The sequence below is a fragment of the Tyto alba genome, unplaced genomic scaffold, assembly GCF_018691265.1.
Source record: "Tyto alba isolate M040663 unplaced genomic scaffold, T.alba_DEE_v4.0 Super-Scaffold_21, whole genome shotgun sequence".
NCBI lineage: Eukaryota > Metazoa > Chordata > Aves > Strigiformes > Tytonidae > Tyto > Tyto alba.
This window is the reverse complement of record NW_024881295.1, coordinates 11,211,994-11,238,839: the sequence shown is the minus strand read 5'-3', so window position 1 is coordinate 11,238,839 and position 26,846 is coordinate 11,211,994. Positions and strand designations below refer to the sequence as shown.

The 26,846-nt window shown below is 38.4% G+C and overlaps 1 protein-coding gene across 13 annotated transcripts in view; it reads left to right on the top strand.

Moving 5' to 3' along the window:
* The window catches only part of SOX5 (SRY-box transcription factor 5), a 296,063-nt gene that overhangs the window by 199,916 nt on the left and 69,301 nt on the right, over window positions 1–26,846 (top strand). For all 13 annotated transcript variants that reach the window (XM_042795201.1, XM_042795200.1, XM_042795196.1 and 10 more), the window contains one exon: window positions 6,450–6,535. In XM_042795201.1, coding sequence (XP_042651135.1) covers window positions 6,450–6,535 — 86 coding nt within the window. The remainder of the gene's footprint in view (window positions 1–6,449; window positions 6,536–26,846) is intronic.

Sequence of the window (26,846 nt, the reverse complement as noted above, 5' to 3'; positions counted from 1 at the left end):
TGTTGCCCCCAGGATAAGAAAAGAGTAATAGCATTGTGGATAGAAACAGCAAGAAGGAGGAATTTTTGGTAACAACTGCCTTTTAGCATACATGAGAATGTGTCACTTCTGTAATGCTGTAAATGCAATGGAAGGCATCAAGACTGCAAAAAATAACACCACAAGTAAAGACTACTTCTAACTGAATCTCATAGCCCCTGATCTATGTGTGGCTTCTCACAATAATGCTAATAAAAACAAAACAGACAAGCAAAACAATGGCGTCCTGTGAAAACAAGATGATAGTTTCAGTTCAGTTGTTCAGCTTCTAGGCCATAAAAGATGTCTGGTATTATTTTATCCATAGTTGGGCAACCAAATAAAAGTCCACATTTTTAAATTCATGAGCATGTACAAACCGCTGTGGAAATACATTAGCTTTCCTTGGTACTCAGAGCATTTGAATAACTGTAATTTATTCAACAGGTAAATGGTTTGGGTTTTTTTTTTTTTTTTTTGAAAAAAGGCACCCTGGAAATAATAGGATTATTCTGGCTGGAAGGGATCTCAGGTGGTCTGTAGTGCACAGTCTTCTCCAAGCAGGTTCATCTAGGAGATAAGACCAGGTTACTCAGAGCTTTGTTCAGACAAGGCTTGAAAACCTCCAAGGACAGAGACTGCCCAACCCTGTTTTCACAGCCTGTTTCAGCATATGGCTGTCCTCATGGGGAAAATCTGACCCTCTCTTGATTCACTGTATGCCCATTGGTTCTTGTCCTCCAACCAAACACTGCTGTGAGGAGCCTGGCCCTGTCTTGTTGATCACCTCCTCATAGGAACTGGAAGACTGCTTTTAGGTTCCTTCAAAGCCATCCCTTCTGTAGGCTAAACTGTTTCTCTAAAATACAAAATGGGCTAATCCCTTGTTGGCAGAACTCAGTTAATGCTGTCCTGAACTATTCTCAAAGAAAATCAGGGAACCAGTTTGGATTTCTTTTTGGAATCCATTAGGGGTATCTTCATACTCTCTTTCTTACTTATCCAAATACCTAATGCCTAGAGTCAGAAGTCAGGGAACACTGCTTATGTCTTTCAAAGCCTCTCAGTACATGCCCACCATCACATGAAAAAAAAAAAAAAGGGAAAATGGTGATGAGCATGAGAATGAATGAGTGACCAGAAGAGCTGCGGTGGCTTACCTGTCAGTTACCCATTAGCTGTGATTATTCATTATAAATATACTTAAATGATAAATTGAGTGTAAAATTTTTGTGGCTTTTTCTGGAGATTGTCAAAAATGGGGGAAGATAATGTAGAATTATTTTTAATTCAACAGAATCTACTATAAGGAAGTGTTTATTTGGTATTTTTCATGGAACTTAGTTTAGCATACTAGTTTCGGAAATTATAATTTAAGAATTGCTTTTTGCTTCCTACTCTTTATATCCTTTACACTGTTTTCTTTTTTTCTTCTCCTTCCATGGCCTCCAACTTTTTTCACTTGCTGTCCCTGAAAGACCGGTAGGAGGAAAGCAATGAGTTTAAAAAAAGTAATGAGAAATAAACCCCCTACTTCTCTTCTGGTATTTTTTTTTTTTTTTAAGAAGAAAATTTCAGGAAAAAAATCACAGTTCTATTGTTTCATATAATCAGGTTCAACATAAAAATACTGTCAAAACATTATAATTTAACATTAGCACATAACTTGATTTATATAGCAAGACAATTGTGCCTGCTCTGAAGAGCTTGTGGCACGTCAGGAGACAAGACAAAGACACTAGCAGGGATTACACCATGAAGGAGAATAAATGAGATGAGTGACAGAAAAAGGAATACAAAAAAATATTACGAGTTTAAGTGAATGGTGCAACACACATAATATTAGCTCCTATGCTTTCCTTTCTCTTTAAAAAAAAGTCTTAATGTTTTTTAACTTACTGAAATCCTTTGATAAAATTTTGCAAAACATATAAATGGTTTAAGAGCCAGTGTTGTATTTCCACAAGTATACAACCATTTAATATCCATGAGCTTGGTAGCTAGTCAGTTGAAAATCAAGTTCCTAAACACAGGGTTGTTATTTTGCATTTTGGGACAGGATGTCCACTTGGCTCAGTACCACAACTTACTTTCGCAGAAAAGTGTTTTCAGTGGAGGATGATAGGGAGAGTTCATAGAAAGAGTAGTTTAAAAGTGAATGTACTTCATGAAAAATCCTCTTGTAAGCAAGATCTTGGAAGATTATTTTGGGCAAGGATGAAGGTGTGATTTGAAATTGAAAGAAATTGCAGTGCATAAATTATCAGGAAAGAGGTTCTGGGTATGTTTGTGGAAGACGGACCAAAAGAAGGATAGAGAAGTACAGAATTGGCACACAATTGAGGGTTCGGCATTACGTTCTTTCTTCCCTGAGCCACCGGTATTCTCCTCTCCTCACAGTGTGCACCAACACCTCTAATACACCCCATCAGCTCCCCCAGGCTGACATACCCCATTCACTTCTTCAGGTGCTGTATCACCAGTACACATGTCTTTCTGTGCTCTTCCCGTGTAGTCAGTACTGAATAATTCTGGTCTTCAAAGTGATGCCACTGAGTAGCTGGGAAATAATTATATATTAGAGAAGAGTATGTCAGCTACGAAAACAATTTTTACCTTGTTCTCACAATAAAAATCCAAGCCTTTGACCTACTCCAGATTTTACCATACAGTATACTAAAGAGAAGCAACAACAACAAAACTTCTCTCTGATGCTTTGTTTATAAGAAAAGTCCACACATAATGAGAGACAGTTTGGAACATGAAAGGACTGCACAAAATGTTTCTCTTGGTAGCTGAAAGATGCGGGGACACTCCTGCCTGTGTGCGTTAGTAGATTAATGGTGAATTTTGTAAAGTGAAATGCAATATTGTTGTTTAAGAATTGATTGGTGTTTTCAGTGATTCAGACTTGTGAATGGCTTGGGGAATACCTATTTCTAATAACTCTCTACCTTGCCTCGCATTCCTGAAATGTTCCCAGTGCTTGGGAAAAAAATGAAACAATTTTTTATATTTAAAATAAGGTATTTACTGAAGAAGAAATGAAATAATTAAGACATGCATTTTCCAGACTTCAGAATTAACTAAAACTAGTCTGGCAAAACCTTCAGTCTGATACACAAATAAATATAAGGACAGCAGAAAGATGTATCATGTTCTAAAGTAACAGCAAAGAATGAGAGGCCGATATTTATCAGAGGAGACTTGAGGCCTTTGTTAGTATTTTGAGGAGTGGCAGTTGCCCCTGCACCGTGTGATTTGAGTATGTAAGTGATTGGCCTCCTCACTGATACAGGGCCTGGATCCTTCCCTGGGAAGGGCACTGTCTGAAGGGTTGTCTGTGGGTTTTAATCTTGGCTTTCCCGCTGGCCTGTTGAGTGACCCAGGGCATGGCAAGAGTGTTTGAGCATATTTCTTGCTCTTTCATGTTTTGTCTTCTGTGAACAGTGAGCTCCTCCAAACAGAGGCAATCTTTTGTTTGACATTTGTGCCAGGGCAAACACGGTGGACCGCTAACCCCGATCGTGTCTCTGCTTATTATTGTACCTTCCTCCAACTTCTTTGCTGCTACCGTGTCTGTACAGTGGGAGCAGTAATGTGGATATATGGTGTGTGAGGAGCACTTGCGAAAGAGTCGTAGCACAGGTGGGGTGTACTTTTCTTCATAAAAAGAGTTGCTAAACCCCTACGATAAGCACAAGATAGTAGCAGGTATTACCAAAGTATAGCAATGCAGAGATTCATGACAGGTTATAGAAGCCTTTCAGATTTGTTTGTTGGTTTTGCTTGTTAAAAATTTTTTTGGAGCACTGGAAAAATATAAAACCCTTTGAAGAGTGAACTAACAAAAAAAAAACCCTGGTAGACAGGAGAGTCTAGCTCTGCATAGCCATAATCTGTTTTTTTCGGATGAATTTGAGGTTTTTTCCTTAGAATTCTGAAAAACTACATTAGCATGTATTGGTGTAGTACTTCCTTTCTAGCATGGTCTCCTAGAGTCCCAGAGGCATTACCTACACTACCGAAGCCAGTGGTTGTGATCATGGACATGGCTATGGGGTATTCACATGGCCATGGGGACTTCAGTATGCTCTTTTGTCACAAGCATCTCCTTGATACGTCTACCACATGAACTATAAAGGATAGGAATAACCACAACAGATGAGGGTATGAGAATCTGCCTGGCTGTTTAGGAAGGTGAGAATAGTGGGATTTATGAATTAGCATGAGGTTGTGGGAAGGTGGGCTGAGGCTTATACATGTGTGTAGAGAGAAGGGGAATGTGGAACAGCGCACGGAAGTTAATCTTTTACTATGTCTGTTTTAATGCAAATTATTCATAACTACACATTTTCATGGTCTGTAAAATCAATATTCTAATGAGGAATTTTTCCCTTGTTCTTTTCTTTGCAGTTGAGAAATTAATAATTTTATATTCTTTCATGGCTGGTTCTTGAACAAAATGTCCTCTTCTAGAGACAAGTCTTTCAGAATGATACTGGGATTAGCCTTTGAACTAGTGGTGTGGAAGCAGCAACACCACTGATCTTGAGTCTTTGACTACTGTCTGTTTCTTTTCCGTGTCTTCACATGTTCAATGCCCAGTGCTTGGGTCACAAGATAAAGCTCCAGAAGATTTTAAGTCAGAGAAATTTTTAATTCAATCCATGATATGAAACAGAAAGCAAAGTAAAATTGGAACACGTGAAACAATGGTATCCTCTGGGGGAAGAACAAAAAAAAAAAAAAAAAAAACAAGCAAGTCAAGAAATCTGTTGCCCATTTACAATAAATAAATAAATAGAAAAGATGTGGCCTAGTGCTGGTGCAGACATTCATGAATGGGGATGCCTGGGTGGACCTTTGGATTCCCATTGCTTGGCTGGCTGGCCTGAATAAGACTGTGAGGCTGCGATCAGCAAAGCAGTAAGATATTCTTAAATATAATCAGGCACGCTTATTGAAGTTAAATATCTGTTAAGATGCCTTGCCTGCCCAGTTTTTTCCATTTCTAAAAATTAGAGTATTTAATTCTTAACAGTAGATCAAAATGCTTGAATGAAAATACCTCCGTAAAGAAGGTTGCATTATTTATAAAAGGGGAAAGTAAACATTAGCATTAGGAGTTATTTCTAAACATATCTTATTTCTAACAGTTCAAAAACATGAGATGAATTTGTTTTCCTTTGCTTTCTGTTTCCTGTAACTTAGGCATGATACCATTATAAACTTCAATAATAACTAATAATGATTGTACACATCAGTCTGCATTGCTTTCTTGTCTTTTTTTTTTTTTCCCCAGTTCACTCAAAAAAGCACAATAAAGGAGGAAAATTTTTAATCTGCCTCCCTAATGAAATATACAGGAACATTTAGGTAGATTTTCCTGATAGTGTTCTGCCTTTTCCATAGTCTCATTTCAATTGACTTTTTTAATGCTACAGAAATCATTCACACTGCCAGAACATAGGGACATACAGAAATGCTTTGGTGATTCTTATTTGAGTGGAAAGCGCTTAAACATTTTAGCATTTGGAGAAACAATATAATGTATGTAACATTTTTTTTTATCAGTTTTCTGAATAGTTTTGATGGGCTAATAGGTTTGTTTAACAAATCAGATCATGTAAGGAGTGACAGAAAGTGAGCGGTCCATAACGTTAAAACATACCTGTGTCCACCTTGATTTTTGCCATCTCAGGTAATTTTCCTTTTTAAACACCTGCAACTTTTTCTTAAACCTTCAGTGGGTCCCTTTATCTCATTCAGCACAATGCAGTTCTTACTAAAACTGAAGCAGAATTGAATCACAAGTCATGGAGTTGGCTCAGGGCTTTCAGAGGCTTGCATCTGTTTTGCTTAACTTCACGTGCTTTTTCCTGTTGTAGACTCAAACCCTGAAACTAAAGCAACGGGGTTTTTTCTCACCTAAAAGAAAACACAGTAGTCAAGGGAGTGCCATTTCTGATCTGTATGAGGCTCAGTTTACTAACAGTGAGCAGAGTTTGGTTAACTTCATATTCTGGACAAGCTTGTAAATTTGTCCCCTTCTAATGCTGTGATCTTATCAAGGTTGTACTGTTTTCCTTTTCTTCTCCTCCACCCCCATCTTCTTTCTTTCCTTTTTTTTTTTTTTTTTTTTTGAAGTGCAGCCTTCTGATCAATGTGCACTTTTTTTTTCCATTTCCCTAAATACATCATGAAAAAGGATGAGGTTTCCGCCTTAATTGCTTGTGCCTTTTATTCACATTCCTCTCTCAGCCAGAATTGTGAAAAGAGTGTTAGTAAAAGGCTGCACAATAGAGCTTTTCATTAGGCCTCAACAAGGCACACAAAAGAAGGCTTTTGGAAAGAGTGAATGCAGGACTTTAATTTGCAGGTGGAGAGTAGATAAAAGGTGCTGACGCCTCTATTATTCTCTTACTTAGGTGACCCTTACCCCGTTCAGCTGATCCCAACTACCATGGCAGCTGCTGCCGCAGCAACACCAGGCTTAGGCCCACTCCAACTGCAGGTAAGTCCGAAAACAATGCGGAAGAGTCAGAGGTTAAGTAAATATGAAAAACAGTTTTCTCTTCCATTTGGACACAATGCAATTAACAGGGGTTTTGGTCTGTTCTCTTCACATAAAATTTGCATCTGAAGCAAAATAATCATCAAATCATATACATTTTCCTTCTATCTTGAGAGAACTTCTTGTTACATTTTTGAGTCTTTACTGTCAAATTAGCTGCTTTTAGATTTGTACTTTAAGTTTCTGCAGAGCAGTAAGTTTGCTTGTCTTTACCATCAGATAGTGCTGGAACAAGCTGTAAAGGCTGGCTAGGTATAAACCAGAAAAAGGAAGCACATTGCTGGGCAGAAAAGCTCTGTCCTGACAAGCACTTTTAAACTGTTTAAAAGTTGCTTAATGTGATTATGTCCTTTTAGGCTGTAAGCTCTTCAGAGGCCCCTCCTACAGTGTTTTATGGTACCCAGCACATTTTAGGCACTGCCATAGTGTAGATAATTAGTCACCATACTAATTTTACATAAGCAATTAGAAAACAGGTGGAAAAACAGTAAAGAATTTTTTTTGAGTTACATTAAAGTGTTGCCCTGGTAGCCAGATGTATCTGATTCAAAACTACCAATATCATTCTAAATTTTAGAGGTATTAGGGTGTTCATGGGTCTTAATGATAGCAGTGCAGGTGTTCCTCAGGTATCCCTGATCAGCCCCAAACCCCTTGTCAAGTCATTGGAATTAAGCAAATGTGATGTCCATCTCCACAGTTTGAATTTTGTTACCTGCCATGTATGCTTTACTGGTAGCATAAAGCTGGGTAAAATTTGGAACCAAAATGAAATGAAGATCCAAATCATCTCTAGTTCTGCAAAATATGTATTGACACTCTTCTGTAGAAACAAAAAAAAATCCCATACTCTCCATTGCTAATTCATCTCCACAGTCATTATTATTTGCCAAGTCACATGGAAAAGCAGAGCTTTATACCTGCTTGGAAGAGGTCAGCATTTATAAGCAGTATGTGTAAAATGCACTCTTGAACTCAGTTTGTCCAGCATCAGTATGAAGTAGGCTCTCTACAACATCAGATATTTCAGTTGTTTGGCCAGCATATGAAAGCGTGGGACAGAGTTCTGGGGAAGATTTTTTTTTTATTATTTTTTTTTTTATTTTAACACAGCCAGCGGAAGTTAGCTGAGTTGCACAGAAATAGCTGCCAGTGTGTAAGCTGACACATTCCATGCACCACAGAGGTTAATACATTCATTCCTATTGTGCCTTTGTATGAAAAGCTACACTGTCTGTGTGTTAGTTTCTGATTCTGTGAGTTACAAATCCCATAGGCAGCTTAAGAATCATGGGAGCCATAAAAGTCATCCTTCTGAAATGAATTTTGAGGAGCAGCATCAGTATTGATAAAGTGCTTATAATAGCCAAACACACATGAACACACATATGGAAGAAAGAGGGGGGAAAAGGAAAACCAAAAATGAAGCTAGCTAACAATGAAAAAATAAAGGTCTGAGTCTGATTCTTCTTATTTTCGTGGCCTTTCAAGCTGGTCCTGGAATAATGCATCAGTGCTCCAGTAAGTTCGGACGATGGTTTACTTTCATTTCAGGACCATCTTTGGGCTGTATCTCTGTATGCCGTGGGCTGAAGTATTCTGATTAAAATAAGGTTTATCACAATGACAGTTTCCTTATAAAAAGGTGGGATTTGTGCAAATGTGACTGACTTCCTAAGTATCTTAAGATCAGTTTAGGTTGTGAAAAATTTTAAAACCTCAAAGACCTCTTGTTTCTGTGAAAAGGAGAACATTAAAATGAAAGTATTGACCAAATTCACCTCATGTTGTTTTGCTGCGTGTTATTTAGTCTGGAATTACAGGAAGAGTTTGGCACCCAGTCAGTGGGAGAAGTTCAAATTACTAACTCTGTAGACTCCTTCACATCTTTCAGACTTGATCTCTAATGGTATGTATATGCTGGAAAAAATGTAAAATTGTCTTTCTTCACATCATAACAGTGATTTTTAGCTATCAGTGCAACCTGTCTAATAGAAATTGGACATGCATCTAATTTCTGGTGGCATTTGAAAGAGTGAGATAGGCTAGATATGATTTGGGAAGGGTTTTGTAATACAGTACTTGGAATAAACTCTCACTCATGCTAACATGAGCGGAGGTGAATCTAGCATAGCTGCTAGCCTGGAAGGATTGTGCCTTCCAAACTGTTCAAATCCAGTTTAGCTCAGTGATGACTGTTTCTTCAGTCATGAAGAAACATTCATGAAGTTTGTCCTGAAGCACTGGTCGAAAACCACCTTTAAATGTCATGAATGAATGTGCAGCCATTACAAACTCTTTCAAGGAGGAACTCTTCTTACGTCAGACATTCCCCTTCATTACATATAACCATAGTGTTTCCTACAAACCCTCTGTCATCTGGTCATCAAACAGTAGAAGGTCAGAAAAGGACAATATTCCTTCTTTTCTTCTTTTGCTATCATCCCTATCACTCAGCTTTCAGGCTTTGTATACTAAAAGCAGTAGTTTTTAGGGGACATCAAAGAACCTGACACAACGCTCAGTTTGTTGCTCCTAGCAGAATTTGGTACACAGCGGTATCTTAGTGAAGACAAAGCCAAGGAATTTTTCTTCTTTGTTTGTATAGCAATAAACATGTCTTTGTTATTTCATTAGAGAATTTTAAGTCAGGGCATGGCTTTAGTAGTGTACTGTGAGATCAACAGGAAGTACTTTTTTATCCCTGGTTGTCAAAATTGAATTTTCTTTTTGTAAATTAAATGCACACTGTACCTATAGAAGAACACCTAACACCTGTTTGTTTTCCTGTGGCAAGATAATCTTTGTCAGTGAAAATGTAATCTCTCATTTTGAAATGCTCTGTTGATTACCACTGATGGGTTCATAATCCAAAGACCTTCATTTCTCTTCCTGCCCTTGAGTCCCCACTGGGATGTACAGATTCTGTCATCTGATACCTGCCACGATTAGCCATACGTGATTGTCTTTATTTCCAGTATCCACAGAGAGAGTAATGACCCACTAAGAATGGAGACTAAAACTTATATTTTTAGATGTCACAAAAGAAGTAGATGGATGAGGCCATGTTGGAGAAGCTGGAACTAACAGAATGTGTGCTTGAACCTGTCTTCTGATAAAGGGCTATCTACCTGCCCTGCATATTCACTCATACCCACATTTAATGACATAAATGTCATTTGAAAAAAAAGTTTTTTAGCTTTCCTCCGCTAGTGAGAAGATTCAGTCCCAAACATTTTAAAATACACCCTCATTGCAGTAAAATCACTCTTGGTTAGCATGCGAGTTTATGTTGGTTTTCCCCCCATAAATATATGTCCTTGTTCTTCAAGAGTGATGCAGCATGGTGATTCTGTTTCAGGTGAATGGGAACAAAACTGAATATAGCCTTGCCACTGTGTTTTACTGAGTAAGGCTAATGAATCAAAAGTACTGCTATACACGTTATATGAACATGATGTTTTCCTATATGGTTTAGCAGATGATATATTCCTTCATCATGAAGATTGACATTCAAAGCTGTAAGCATAGTCATCATATAACAAGTTTTACACAAAGTAAAACTGGAGTGATTATTTTAATACCAGTCATCTTGGGTATACCTAGTATGAAACAGATGTTTCCAGAAGTCTGAGCAAATTCAGTATAAAATTATATCCGGTGTTTTCTTTTCTGAGGAAAAAAAAAAGTCCCAAGTCCTTTCTGAGCATTAGGAAGCAAAGGACCTGATCACCTATCTAAAAATTGAGAGGAATCTGCACCACTGGGAGTACAAATGGTTCAGATTTCCCAGATTGTTTGTTTGATAACCAAATAGTGACAACGACTGATTAATTGGCATAATACAAATGCTCTGTATACCCATAACTATATTGAAAGATAATGCTGGATGTATAATGACAGCTGCTTGGGTAGTGTTACTATATGGACATTTTGTGACCTGTCGAAACAGTATTGCAGTCTGATGTAACGTGGAGTGCAAACATCTGCTCTTGGAAAAACACCCCAAAAAGTTTTGAGTGTTCATGTTCAAACTTTCTGCCCTCTTCATCTTAGCATAAAACAGGACACCATGACTTTGGTGGTTGTGTTCAACATTATGAGCAAACCTGTCACTACACAGATCAAGAGACCCTCATGTCAGCATACAAGTGTGAAAGCATTTTAGCTGGGTCTCAGTTCTGAAAACCAACCATTTCAAGAATTGATTCTCTTTGGCTCTTTGTATAAAGATGATGAGCAGATTTAGTCCTCAAACATACCTGGAAAAATAATTTGGCCAAGTTTTTTATTCTGCACTTCCTTTTCTAAGTACTTGGGTCAATTTTTTTTTTCTTATTACAAACCTATTATTTTTGGTGGTTTGGGAAGATGCATACCAAGGACTGAATTTCAATGGAATTTAGCATACAGAGTCTGGACCACATTTGTAGAAGAATTTGGGCCACATGCAAGCACTGACATAAGTGACTTGATTTTGAGAAAAGTTAAACCCATCCAGAGTGAGTGCTTCTTAGAGTTGTTCATCTTGATGTTAGTTTGATGTCTGACTCATTGCAAATTTTCCTTTGGAAAACCTTACTTCTAGATATCTTAAGGGTCACATAATCATCTGTGGTCTCCATGTGTGTTTTACTTGAAGGAAATGAAAAGGATAGAGCTATTTAACAAGTATACAATGACTGATCTGAAGATAGACTGTTCCAGTGGTCATATGAGTATTACATAAAACATCTGTTGTCTATGAAACAAAAATAAAGCATGGGGACTGCCTGCTCAGTCAGATACCATTGTTTTTTCTTATATACTAGCTTCCTTTTGGCTTCTGCACCATTGCAGGGATGAACTACATCTCTCTGCTTGCTAGTTCACGTTATTTCTCTGAAGTATATCCTTAAGTTTCATTTGAAATGTTCCTCATGATAGAACTTGCCCTCTCTCTTAAAGAGATGGCACTATATTTTCATGCATTAATTGTCATGCATATTTAATTTTATTTTATTTTTGGCATACCCCTTTCTTATTTCTTACTATAAACTCTAGACCTAACCAGTTTTGACCAGACTAAGCAGTTGGCTTTCCAGTATTACAACGCCTCAAATCTGTGAAAGAAGACCATGAAAAAATTGTGTGAACACTGTAGTGATATAGCTGCATACTGAAAGCTTGATTCTGTCTTTTTATTGGGGAGCCAACTTGCCAGCACTGCAAAGACATATGAATTATTTCTGATTGAGAAGAAAAGTCCGATGCCCTGTTACTGTCTCTGTGGAATGTAGCCAAGTGATGGCAATACTTTATCCATTATTCATTTACTCTGCAATATACATTCATGACCTCTTTGGGATATTACTATAACCAATTCTTTGCCTACAAGAAAGTAAACCATTTCTTAGCAGTGAAAGGTTATTCCTTCTATTTGCTGGGCAGTGTCTACCTTTAAATACCATTTAAGCTGTCTTTTCAACAGTGAGAGTCACTATCCTTTCACTGTTTGCTTTTCTACTTTACCTGTTCTCATTAATAGGACTCTGACTTAATTTGTAGGGAATGAATCATTAGTGCACAGTTTAATTACAATATTATAATACTCATGCAATCCACTTAAGCATAAAAAAGTAGAATTAGTTTTTCACTGTGAGCATACACATCTGGGAAAAAAAACAGCTAAGTACATGAAAAGCGACACTTCTCATTAGCATAACCAAAAGATGGCAGTTGTCCATCTGCCATTAGCTCAGTGTATTGCTATGCTGTTTCTGATGGCCATCACAAATAATGATAATAATAGGAGTAAGATGTATACATTTTTGTTGGTTGCCCTTTTAAATAGTTTTAAAAATTGCTGTGTTCATGCAGATTCTATATTCCCTACTTCTGTCCACCACTTGTTTCTGGCTTTGTAAGTGAATGTGTTGGCCACTAGATACTCACCACCTGTTCTGCAATGAGTAGCCAAAATGGCCATTTTAAAAGAGATCGCTGAAGACCAAGGTCCAGTTTTTCAGCTAGAAAAATGGGGCATAGTACTCTTCACGAAAGTGAAGCTACAACCATCTTAATAGAGTGAGGATCTCTATGTGGGTGTAGGGTAAGTTGTCTACAAAAATTTGAACTTTCCAACATTTCTTATTTATTATGAAGTGTTTGTGATAATTTAAAAATATTTGTTAAACTCTGTATGTAATGTGTGTGAGGAGCTGCTGATTGCCAAGAGCATTTTTGAGCAATCCCTATGTTTTTAAACGGAAAAAGTTCCTCTCAATTAACTCAAAAGCAAGGCTTATAACACCAGGATGCAGCTAGTCCTCACTTTCTGGGTACCTGCTGAGAGCTAGAGATTGTGATGGATTGTGTAAAAGCATGAACCACAGAACATATCAGCTCAAATAAATCTTGTTCATGGTGGGTAAATGTGCTTTGTAGTTGACGTCTAAATAGCCCGTACTTGCCTTTGATAGAGTCTTATACTATGTTATGGTTAAACTCAATATGTTCTATCAAAATAGATTTGAATTAAAAGCTTGACCACATCATTTTATCGGAATCCAATCAATTTATGAAAGACAATAATTATGACAAACTATATATAAATGCACTGTGAGTGAACATATGCGCAGTGGACGTTTACAGGCAGTAAATACACATGGTAATACAATATCATGGCTACTCTGTGGGTTGTCAGATTATAGCTCACTCCCCAGCCCTCCAGGGGAAGGAATTAGCAGTGGTAGCATATTCATTTTATCTAGATTAACAGTCCTTTCTGCATAACTTTCATATTCCATCCATATCTATGAAAAATGATAAAAGACTGTAAAATGACCAGCCTATCTTCCTTCCAGTTGTAACTCAGGCCTGCTGTTTGCTAGCAGACCTCTGTCTGCATGAGTGAGTTTTCTTGTAGGTTAAAGAGACTGAATTCCCTCTTCCCCCTCCCTCCGACCCTGAGCCTGCAGGGCAGACAGACAGAAGCACACATATGATTAATACAGCACAGCTGCAGTAGTGGTTCATTTGCATATGTATTAATAGAGGCAAAAACAACAATTCAATTACATACAGAGACATTCTGCATACTAAAGAACATATGCAAATAGCCTGGAAAAAGTGCAGCCAGCGTTTTCTCTGACTTTCCTGAGCCCATATGGGTTAGCATCAGAGCCTAGCAGTTTTCAAGAAATCCCCTTTAGGAAGAACCTGGTACAAGATGCTTATACAGCTATTACTCCTCCTCCCCACACCCCCGGGTTCCCAGAAGGCGTTTGACATTTGGACAATGGAAATAGCACAAGCAACGTCTTTTCCATGTTATTTCATATTTGCCAGCCTTCAGCTTCATGTTGTTGTCTCTCTGCATATAAGCTCCAGCATGAAGAAACCCAGTCCTTCGCCTCATCTTCCATATGCACACATTTATTCTATTTTTCTTTTGCCTCATCTCTTGTGTTGTTTCCATTTTCCTTTGTCTTTCTATGTCTCAAGTTTTCTCTTCTTGACTTCTGTGAATTAGCAAAATATGACCGTTTCTGTGCCTTTTTCTTGGGGTGACCTTAAATATCTCATAATAGTATAATTCAGTGATTTTCTGCTAGGGGGCCATTAATACTTTTAATGGGTCTGAAAGGTGTCTCAGAAAAGTTAACCTGTTGTAGATAGGCTTCTATATCATGATACATTGGTCTTTGTCTCTACTAAGGAGGTTGTGGAATTCTCAAACCAAAAAGGTTGAAAATTACAGGTATTAAATAGTTCATACTACAGGTCATGCAGATCTTCATAACTGGTACAGAATCTGATTCTAGTAGTAGAAACAAATGTTCTCTAAATCTCACGGGAATTTAATAGGCAATAGTTTTGAGCATCTTTCAAAAGCAGGTTGAAAGTATTTCAGCATTGGAACTTCGGCTATAGGAAGGTTAGCTTAAGCTATAAATAGCTTCTCTAGCTATAAGTTATTCCTTATGTTAGTTTGTGTTGCAGCTAAAACACCAAGTATGTACTCGGTATACTTCCTCACATGGGCCATTCACACTCTGATACGCAATAAAATATTACGCCATGATCCATACCCAGGACACTAATTTCTGGAAGAGTGTGACATTAGACATTGTCCTTTATGGACTAGATAAATGGGGCTCTATTTCAGCTTGAAAAGAGATAAGAAGTCACTAAAAACTTTTGGAAACCTGACAAAGACATTAAGATCCCCAACTGTCTTGTTTGGGTGGCAGCCCTCTGTTTCAAGCAGTCCAAATTACTGGCTGTTTGAAACATCTCTGCAGTGTGAGCAGGGAAAAATAGGTCATGTAAGAAAGAGTGTGTAACTGTCTGGCAAGCATACTTGCGAGGTCCAGTTCATCCTTAATTTCTTTTCTCTTGCAAAAATGTTACACTTCTTTCTTTTTGGGGTTAGCCTGACAGACAGAAGCAGATTACTCCTTGATTATTTATAAGGCATTAATTTTAGATGAAAATTGCTGAAGTAACTGACATCATAAGTCGTTTTAACAGCCAGCAGAAGAGCCTTTTTGCAGATTGGAATATGACAGTCTTCACTTACACAACGTCCTGTCTAGGACAAAGTCTGAAGTGTATGAAAGAACAACAGACTCAAGGAGCGGAGGCATACATATCAGCTAAGGCTTTGTTTATACTTCTGAGCGATATAACTGGGACTTCAGATGATTGGAATGGTGTTGTCAATGTTACAAGTTCAACCAGCTGCAGGACGAAACCTATGTCAAAATAGCAGCAGTGGCAACACCTGTCTGCCCGAATCTTAAACCAGGGGGGAGAAAACATCTGAAGTAGCCATGTTATACGGCCCTGAAGTAGCTTCCATTGAGACAGAAGTAAATAGCCTTGAGATACCTGAATCAATTCCTCCCTCCCTACGTTGGCAACAGAGCAAACCTGTGAAGTGTTTGTGTTTCACATAATGTGGTGTTTCATGGCTTTACATTCATTTGGAATTCATTCTCCCTGGAAAGGTCTGTATGAAAAATCTGGTAACAAAACCAAAAAACAGTTGTTTTTTTTTCCTTTCTACTTTGTGCCCTTTGCGCATTCCAGACACTGGGGTTTGAAATAGTTGGCTTATGTTACTGGTTTTCCTATTATGTTGTTTGCTCTTTTCAGAGGGATGTTGCTGAAAAGAAGATTATATAATCATGCAAATAAGATTGTATAATCCTGAGCAAATGGTCCGAGGGGGGGGGTGTGGGGATGGGGTGACGGGGGATGGGAACACGGAAACCACACCAAGTGGGGCTTGGCTGGCTGCAGGAGGACTCGCTCTGAAACCATAAACTGGGAGGTTATGGGCCTCCTATAAAACATGAAAGCTGCAGTCAGACTACTGAATTTTTTTGGATATTTTTGGAATTCATTGTCTTTATGCTGAGCTCTGCCAATAGTGTATATTTACAGTGCCTCAGCAGAACATCGTGACAGACAAACACACAGGAAAACTGCAAATCACTAGCATGCACACTCTTCAGAGTTTGCAGAACAATGCTACAAATAACAAATAACAACAGTGAGAAAAGCTGACTTACACAAAACTAACTACTTACACAAATCAAATTACTACTTTTCATGCATCCCAAAAGTTAACACAGGAAAATCTCCCTTGAAATCTTGCTAGCTTTATTGTACCTAGGTCATGTGACATGGTTTGTCGTTGGATGCAGATTGGTATAATATATGAATGTGTAAGAATTTCAATTTATGTCTTATTTCTTGCTACAGTCTTGTTTATGATCATTCTTTTTCTTCAAATTTTTAGATAATTTCCGATTGACAAGGCAGAATAGGATAGAAATAAATCAACATCCCAGTAAATGTGTAGACAGGGAGAGTATCACTGGCCAGTGATATAAATTGCATACAGCAAGAACAGTGCAAGCCATTAAAAGTTCTCATGCTCTTAATTCTCATCCTGTCTTTCATATGTCTGATTCCTTGCCAGGGTTAACTGTTACCAGCCAGGATTATTTCAGCATCTTTTATGAATGGAGGCTAATATTAGGCACAGTTTGAAACTGTGAAATACCTAGTTACTGTAGACTGTTGATCTAAGCATTAGACAACAAACCGCGGAGGTCAGGATACTTGTTCTGTTTGTTTTCTTTCCAAAGTCATTAACTGAATTTAGCTCAATAGAAGACACCATAGTATCTAGAGATGTAACTTTCGAAGTGTTAAACTTATTTATTCTGTTGTGCCTGGACACCCACCATAAGCCTGATCCTGAGGTTAAGTCAGAGTGCCATTACTTCCCCAATACCTAGGCTCGGTTTCCCCAAATTCCTTTTCTCCTTTCAAAGGCTCTTATTGTTTTCCACTCCAGCGAATTTTGTAAGATCGGTCTGAACAAGAAAATTTGGAGGCAACAGTACCTGTAGCTCGTAGTGGTCATCAAAACTAGCTTTTATGTTTGTAACCCACATGAGCTCTGCTGGTCTCTTGAGTTGGAGTCTGATTCCTAGACTAGCTTCTAAGCATCCCTTTCACTTTGCAGAACAGACTTATTTGTTTGACATTTTTACCAATGGTCTGTTTCTGTTCCCATCCATTCATTAGTTAGCTAAGGAGAACAGTATTGCAGACTACAGGATTGACATTCCTTAAGCCCTTAGCCACAGAGACTACTCACATCACAGATAACTTACCTGACCAGAAGTAGACTGCAAATTTGTTAATTCATCTATCTTGAAGACTGACAAACTAGAATTACAGAGAGCAGGGCTGTCAGCAAGCTACTGTGTGAATTGTCTTTCCCTAATAGACAAACAAATCAAAATAAAAAGCATGTATATAAGAAGGAAAAACGTTTTTAAAAGTCAGTGTGTGTTTTTAAGCTGGGAGAAACTTTGAAATCACTGTCCTATGATTATCAATACAACAGGAAAGCAATAAGAAAGTTTCAGGTGATCTTGTGGTAGTAGAAACTCATTTTAAAAAGTGTTTTCCAGCTATGTCTGCACCTCTACATCTTGCTGTATAGAGAATGATTGCTCGCTCTATTTAAAATCTGCATTACAGCAGAATCTTCTAGCCGTATTGCGAGCTGTACTTTGGTTTAGTAACCACAGCTGTGCCACATACCGCACCAGCGGTGGCTGACAGGGGCAATCTGTTTGAGGCATATTGAGGGAGTCAAGTTGTCTTTGGGGATGGCTGGGGAGGGGTTTTTTTCAGCTCCTTCCTATAGGTACAGTATCTGCTTCTCCCAAAGGGGCCTGGGACTGCCAGTTTGTGTGCAAGGGAATGAGGTTAATCCCTCAGAGACATGGGGTGCCACAAGGGGTAGTACCCGTCCCCCCACCTGAACAGCCGCGTCCTTTTGGCGGGGCGTGCTGGGGGAGGCTGGCTGTCCCCCCGCACGCCTGGGCAGCAGGGCCAGCAGCGCACTGCCCTTCCCAAGGTGAAGTGGCCACTCTGCAGGTTATACTTCTCTCCATGCTGGAGTGTGAAAATAGCTTCTGGCCACACAAAGCCTTTTCCTTCTCTTTTCCTAACTTTTCTTTTCCCTTTTATGGCTCAAAACACTCTTTACCAATTATAACAGTGTGTCCTCCATTAATACACCAAAACATTACAGCTTGTGATAGTGTTATTAAAGTGGTTTGGGCCATTACCATAGAATACAGCAGCGTATTTATTTCATTAAGGGAACCAAATGGATCTAGCTGAATTTGGCAAAAGAACATGGTTGAAGTCCTATTTTATCTTCAATGTTGATTTTACCATTAAACTCTGAACTTCTGAAAATTTAAAAATTCACAACAGAAACACTAATAGGTGTGCTACATTTTGTAGTAGGTTAAATTGTCATTAAATATCTCTCACTTTCTCCACAGTAGTTCTGCACTGGTATTTTTTTCAATATTCCTATATTTACTTTACAAACTTGAGGCTTAGTGATGTTTAGGATAAGCCGTATGTCATGTATGCTTATATTTAACTCACTGTCCTGCTGTGTCATCAATAGCTGCCTTGGACTGTAGTTTGTTTTAGACCAATATACTCTACTCATTCCATTCCCATTATCATGGCAGCCTTGCTTCTTGCTGTATGCTAGTCTGATATATTGGTGGTGAAAGTAATAATATATATGTTTGGATAAGATTTTTAAAGAGGCCTGAAGGGATTTGGGAGCCCAGCAATAATTAATTTCTTATGGTGGCTTTGAAAATAGGATATACGACATTCACACTTAATCCTTCCTCCTTTCCACAGCTGTTTTATTTTTCCTATGATTAGTTTTGTGGAAAGGAAACAGTCATCAAAATTGTATCAGAATGTTTGATGGCAAGGTGACATTCATTCAGTAACTCCGCTTTCATTGGATACAGTGAAAGATGTGAGTACTCAGTGTTTCCTACTTCTAGTCCAAGCTGGCCACACTCACATTTGTGTGGTAGCTTGTGTTTCAGTGTGTGGTACTTGCTTTCACTTTAAGTGGGAAAAAAAGAGAATGAGCATAATATCCCAGCATTTCATGTTGTATACAGTACTAGGATGTCATATCCCATATACTCATGCATTAGAATTTCACTACTGCACAGGCGTGGGACTCGCCAAATTGAATGCTGCCTCAAAAGCAGTGTTGGGTACCCTGAATTTTATCATACTGTGTGAGTATGGGTAGATGAACTTGTATTCATGACCTGAGCTCAGACCACAAATTTTGGAGAAGTGATTTTAAAATGAGCCATGACCTACCCAGTTAAAACTCAAAGTGTTATGCTTAAATTTAAGCATTTTCTCAAGTCTGATTGACTTTTTTTTTTTTTTTTCTCCACATTGCTTCATTCAGATAACTTCATTTCACTTCACTTTAATTGCTGCTCTGAATCAGGTCCTTAATGGACATGGGATAGGTAGGCACTTGCATGTCAAATGTTTCTTTCATATCACACTGGATGGCATTACAGGTTTAATTTCACTAAAAGGTATTGTTCACAATCAAGTGTGGAAAGGAATGAATACTTTAAAAAAATGAGGAAATGTTAGATTAAAAAAAAAGCTGATTTGTCACTTTGCTCATTGACTATGAACTGAATAGACTTCTAACCCTTAAAATACTTTCTCCCCCCTTTTCCTTTTTATTGCCTGGAATCTTAAGAGCTTTATCATTTGCAGTCATAAAATGAAAATATACACCAAACCCTCAAAGGGCAAGTATGAAATTAAATTATATTTGGGCAGCTGTAACCTTTTAAAACGATCAGATTCCAGTTAATGTATTTCTTCCTGTTCCGAGTGCTGCCATGGTGTTTGATGGTGGGAAGCAGTCCAAAGGGCATTGGGAGATAATAAATTCACTGGAAATTTCACCCTGAGGCGAGCCTCGATACACCAAGGCTTCCATTTAGTGGGACTGACCTAAAAATCTTGTCACATCCAAAGGTCACTTAGGTTGGGGTTGGTGTGTCCCATCTATCTTTCCCTGGTGCAAAGAATGACAGCTGAGCTCATAAACAGTCATCGGAATATGGAAGACAAGCAGGGGGGAGAGGGAGGAAGGATAATACCGGTGACAACTTCTTAGATTTCCTCTAAGCCAACGAGAATAGATACCATCTTTGGGGTTGCTTGTTTCTGCTACTGCAGAAATGGCAATTCGGTGTAAAGAGGTTACAGTTAACTGTGGAAGTCTAAAACAAGTGATTCTCCCCACGTCTGCAAATGCCACGTAATCCTGCTAGTACACGTTGTACTGTCCATGAACATTTCATAGTTTTTACCAGTCTTGTTAGTCAAAACCACTTACAGTTTATACAATGCTTTACCTTCAAGGTCAAAGATCTAAAAAGCTGTCACTGATGACACTGATAGATGTCACCTCTAAGAACAGTGATTCTAAGGGAAACGATTTGGACAATGACACTAATTATAAACAATACTGGAAGGTAAGATATTTTCAATCTTACAAGAAAATCTGTGATGTATGTCCTCTGGGATGTTACTTACCCTAAGATGGTTAAAATTGGTATGGTCCTCCTACAGAGTAAATTGAAACAAAAGGCCTTTCAGGATGATTGTTGTCTTCCAGTCACAGTTCTTACTTCTGCAATGGGCAGCTCCAGTGGATCCTTCCTATGCTTGCAGCAGTTTAAATATTGGGGACAGGGCTCAGAGTTGAATAATAGAAGTACATTTGAAGGGCAAAAATCTAACTTATCATAATTAGTCTTACTTAGTTGGGGATGATCCATACAGCGTATGTCCATTGTATCCTAAATGGTGTGAATCATCTTCTCAGAATTCCCTAAGAGGAGGATGAGAGAGGCTGTCTGCCAGTCACCCCGGGGATGCAGGCAACAAAGATTCTCTCTTCTACATCTTATCTTGGCTGGAAAAAGAAATTGTAGTTGGTGGTCAGTGTCCTTCTGAAATGTGGTAACACCCAACTGTTGGGAGAAGGATGCCATGTATGATGTAAACATTGGTCTGATTCTTTTTGGTACATTAAATTGAAGATAAAATTTTAAAATAAATTATTATGTAAAATCAGTGTAACCTTTGACATCTGAGAAAAAAATCAAAATGAAAGACCTATGTTCCAAAATTTGCAAGATACTGAATAAGTTAGGTATCTAACTCCTCCTGGGAGTTTGCTGATGTCTCTCCATGAATTTTAGTAAATCATATCCTTCTGAAGAGGACTGTAAATTGTATGTTCCTTTGCTTCTTAAAACTAAATAGAGTATAACTGTTATTTTCAGAAGTATTTCACACATTCTTACAAACATACTATATTTGAGGCAAACACAGTAAAGAAGGGCAAGATTGACCAGCTGTCAGTGTTTGTCTTCATTTTCCTTGGGTTCACACTCTACTTTATGTTAACATATATGTTCTCTACACAAATCCAAAGTAATTTGCAGGCAACTTTGGGGGAGTTATATGCCCTTTCCCACATGTTCTGTGCTGAAAATGTAGGTGTATGCCTTACCAGTTTTACAGTTTTGAGGAAGACAAAGTCACTTTGCATCTTACTTGTGTAGCAAGAAAAAAGGAAATGTGTATTTTTCATGAACTTCAGAGAGGACAGATATGTTTCACTTAAAAAAATTCAGCTTCTAACACAAAATTTTAAAAATGACATAGACATGCTGGGCACAGACTAGCTAGGTTTTTTCCTGGTTTGTACTCAGGATGGTGGGGTGAGAATCATCTTTAGCCATGGATGCCTAACATGTATAATGCATCTGGCCTGAAGTTTCAGGTTCCACTCTAGTTTTTATAAAGGGAGCTGAGAGTGGTTAACTCAGACCTAGTCTAGTGGACTCCTCACTTACTCCACTTTATGTCACTTTTCTACTGGCATTCAGTTTCCTTTTTCATTTGTCCAGGCAATTCCAGTTAGTAAGCAAGTAACCATGGACATTAAAGTCAGAATATGTCTGTGATTGCTGGTGGGGCATGGAGCCTCAAGGCCAACTGACTTTGTATTTCTGTAGTAGTTGGAGTTTGTGAAAGAGGCTAAATGTATGTGTAGCTTCCCTGTGTCAGTTAAGTTTTCCATTCTTGGGAAGAGGAGATATCCCATTGTGCTGGTTAGTTCATCGCTTCCCTGTGTTTTCATAGCTGTTTTCATTCCATTTCATGCCAGATGACTTTGGACAATCGACAGTGATCCTGAAGTATGTTAACGTTGTTATATACATGATGGAAAGATAGATGGCGAGAATAAGGATCGTATTTAATGCTTGCAATAGTGAGAAGTGCTTTTACGTTACCTTAGATGCTCCTTTTATTGTAGTGAATATGATCACTTTGACCAAAAGCCTGTATTATGCCATGATATTAACTGGAGAAGTTGAGAGATATTTTACAGTTGCTGACTTTGGCAAAAACAAGATGTGTCCCTGCGTAATGGAGGACTGTACTGTTTCTTGCATTATTCATGCTTCCCACGCTGGAGTCACAAACATTGGGTAATGTTAATACTTGTCATGGAAAAATTTAATTGGCAGAAATGTTTAATATATTAGCGATAGATGGGAGGGCCCACAAGACACCTTGCCTGTTCTGGATTGAAATGTGACACGTAATTAGTGATAAAGGAAGGCATTGTATGGAGTATGTTGTTCCTATACGGAGAGAAGTGAGGAGAATCCCTGCTTGACATTTCCCAGTCTTTCCCAAAATGGAGATATATTTACCAGTTGCTAACTGAAGAAGCAATGAGTACTGTTCACCCTCCCACTGTAATGAACAGCCAGTGTTGGAGCAGCATAAAAAGGGTCAATCAAATAGGTTATACATCATATGAGGAGGCAGATGTTACAACATATTGTAATGGATTGCTGTGCGGTACGTGAAGATGGCTTGTGGAGTACAGGGATGGGGGGAGAGAAGCTATCGGCGATGTTTTCTGTCATGGTCACTGTAAATATCCAAATTTCCAAGGAAAACTTCTGAACACTCAAAATCAAAGCATTAGCATTCATGCTATGCTAGACTTGTGGGTAGAATGATGGAGGTAGAAAAGGAGTAGAAGCATGAGTCCCTCTGTAATACTTCATGTAATATGAATATGTCTAGGTATTGTCTCTGCTCTGCCAAAGTCGGTGTTAGCCTTGGAATGTGTGGGTATTTTACCTGAAAAAAAAAAAATTACAGAGCTTCTGTCTATATTAAACACAGAACTGTTAAAATAGCTTCTATTTTAGCAGCACCCCTAATTCACACCCACTCAAACACCTCCTCTCTCGTTAACCCCATCATCAGACCCAAGTAACTCAAGTGAAATGAGATGGCATTAGGAATGAGGTAATGAACAAAGATTTCTGGATAATGTTATTACTTCATGATAGCAGCTCTTGTTAGTGTGACTACAGTTAAGAGCTTCTCGGTATTTCCATTGCAGACTCTTTGGTACTCCCACCCCTTCTGCTTTACAGACAACTACTCAGCCAGAAGCAATTTAAAATTTGATTTTACATCAATTTTGGCTGTTCTTTTGAATTGAAAAGAGTTTAGTGTTTTGATACTGCTTTATAAAACATAAAAATTGCTGTTTTCTTCCCTCCTAATCCAAATTTCCAGATGAACAATTTAAAATATGGATTAGCTGTTCTTATAACCCAGCCACATTATTAGCAATTGAAAGATGTCTCCTAAGCATGCACAGTAATTTCAGTATTTAATGGTTTTGGACAAGCAGATCCACCTTTATGTTAGAAAAAATTCCATACTAAAAATTGGTGTGAAGGGGACAATTTTCGAAAAGCACTGTTTTCACTCAGGAGTCTACAGTTTTCATGTCTTTCTTTAAAAATCTACTCAGTGCCTCAAAACAATTGTGAAAATCAACTTGAATAAATATGGAGGGATCAGATGTACTAGTGGATTATAAAGCTTGTTACTACTTTAGTGTTAATGTAGTGCACATCACTGGTTCTAGAATATGTGGATATGTAGAATCCTTTAAGAGATGAGTTAGAGGCTACAGCCCTATTGACAATGAATGGCATCCTTTTTGCCTGAAAAATGGGAGTTTGGAGAGATGTATTTCTGCATTCACCCTATCTGGACTTAAGAGCAAAATCCTGTAGAGTTAAAGGAGGGAGAGGACACTTCTAAAGGGTAGCCTGGGTAAACTGGAAGAGTCTGAGACTTAACAGCTTTCGTCAGGTTGGAAGGGTGGCAGTGGAAAAATACAGAGAAGGTTGCATTTCCCTTGGTCAGTTTGATGGTAAGAAATAGAAAGCTCACACTTGATATGGGAATATGAGGCTCCAATAGCAATTTGTTACCCATATGGATTGGTAAAACTAGAAGCAGCCATTGTATTCCTCTTAACTGAATGTAAAGTTCCAAAGCTCATCATATAAACTCTTCCTGTGCTTGGTTGATGCATAGCACATGAGGAGCATAAAAGTTTAAGATGTAATTCCCTTTGACCTTCAGTCATATTATTGTGCCTACAGCTTCTTAAACCTCGATTACAACAAGTGCCAAGAGGCATATTGGCGTGAATTTCAGGCTAGGTTTAAGGCTTTCCATGCGTGGGCTGAACTCTGACCATGCAGTGTCATTGGACCTCAATGTTTGCGGTTTCATTGTAGTGAGAGTCAGAAACTGAATCCTGAGGGATTTCAGATATTTTCAGAGACCACTTTTGGGGGGAACAAAGTCTCTAAGAATTAAGAATTAAACTTCTGTACATGTCCTAATGGAATACGCAAAGTGTCACTCTTCCCATTACATCAGTGTAAGCATGGAAATAATGAGATGAACCAGAAAACAGCTTCTTATGTTATTTCCTGAGAAGTTTGCCAAAGCTTCACAGAGGTTTCAGGCTCTCTGGAGCTTTATGGGCTCCATTGGAGGGGGAGTTTTACAGACCACACCCATTTTTATCATAAAATCAAAGAATTAAAAGATTGAACAGCTATTGAGCTGTTTGTACTACTACATTTTGTTACTGGAGGACTTTTATATAATGAAGCAAACTCCAAAATAATGAAATAAAATGGTTTTCTATTCTCTCAGCTCTCCTCAGCAAATTTTGTTAACAAATAATGGTGCTCTTTTCCACATACTCTTCACATCTTCTCTTTGTAGCCTGTCATCTCCTAACCTGAAGCATCCCAATTCAACAAATATGCATTTGGTTTTTTAAGCATCTAAGTTACCCAGCTTATGACAGTGAGGTTAGTCTGAAGTTAGGCACTTCTATGAGTTTAAAGTGGATAGGACTCATTGTTGAGAATATTAGGAGTCATCTGGCCAGAGTGAAACTCAGATGGTTTGTGGTTTGGAAGACAAATCAGATTCGTTTTGATTCAGTGAGGCTCAAAGTGTTCTAGATCAAAGTTGGTCCAATTTCTCTGCCCTTGGCTGGAATTACATTTTCCCTACAGGTCTTGTAAGTTTGTTAGACCTTTTCTGCAAGCTTTGTCTTTAGTAAGACCTAAAAACAAAACCACTCTGTTGTAGAAGAAGAGGGGATTCCATGTGGGATAAAGCCAAAAGGAAAAGTACACGTGAGCTGGAGCTTTCTGCAGTTCTTGTCGTGTGTTCTGCTCTTGCTGAAAGGGATCACAGCGTTCTGCTGGGAAGGAGAACTGGTACATGTGTTTATACCATGACTTCACAACGGGATCCCATAGGACGAGGTTGGACTTCTTAACTTTCTGGAGGACTTGAGTAATAAGCATGTAAGGCAATGAACGTGAACAAAAATTACATGAGAGGTAAAGGGATTGCTGCTGAATTATGATAGAACTTATTTGAAAGTTTTCTGAAGTACAGAACCCGTTAAGCTAGAAAACTAGCACTGCAGGACAGACTTCTCCCCCAAAATAATAACCTTGCTCTACTTTCTCCACCTCCAAAAATAAAATAAAATAAAAACTGCTGCAGCTGAATAAAGATGCCATGTCACGTCCTATTAGTGCTCCCTGCTAAGGAAAAAGGAAAGGGAAAAAAAATCTCCTCAAAACTGTTCTAGGAATCAATTTGTTTTAGTTTAGCTCTCGGAATAAGTACATTTTCTTCTGCAGCTTGGATAGTCTATCCATCACTGGTCCCTCCCTTTCAATATTCTTCTTCTACCCGTACTTCCTCCTTTATGTGTTCTTTTCAGGGAGGCTTGGCACAAGGGAAGCAGTTCAAATGCAGTCCTCAGTTCCCCTTTAAGGCACAAACGTCACATTCTTTCCTCTCTACCAAACTGGAAGAGAGTAGCTGTGGCTCTCTGAGCCTGTGAAAGTGAGCTCTGTTGGAAGTTGCTTACGATGGACTAAGAGTTTGTCGCTCTCTGTCTCTTGTGCCTTTACCCAGACCCTTTGACCACATAATACAGCTCAGTTCAAAGAGCAAATTAAGCTTTTGAATGAGCTGAGTAGATGACACTGAGCTCCTGTACACATCAGATAACTGAGGAACAATGTTAATTTATACTTCCAAGGACAACAGATACAATTGCATGGTACTCCAGGTTCAGAAATATTCTTAATGTCAGTAGGGAAGCAGACTAGAAAGAATGTTTCTCATTTCACTGTTTGCTGTCATAATTAACAAATGAAGATATAACCATGGGGGAGCTTTGGGAAATATAGCAGGAAAAATATCAAAGTGATTTTTTTTTTTAATTTATTTTGTTATTTAATTTATTTCTTTTCCCCTCCCACACACTATAAGTTGGTAATATGACACTGTTGCTTCTGGTAGGTGATTATGATTCTTCTGCTACCTTTAAGGGTGGACTTCAGTATTTTAGGAC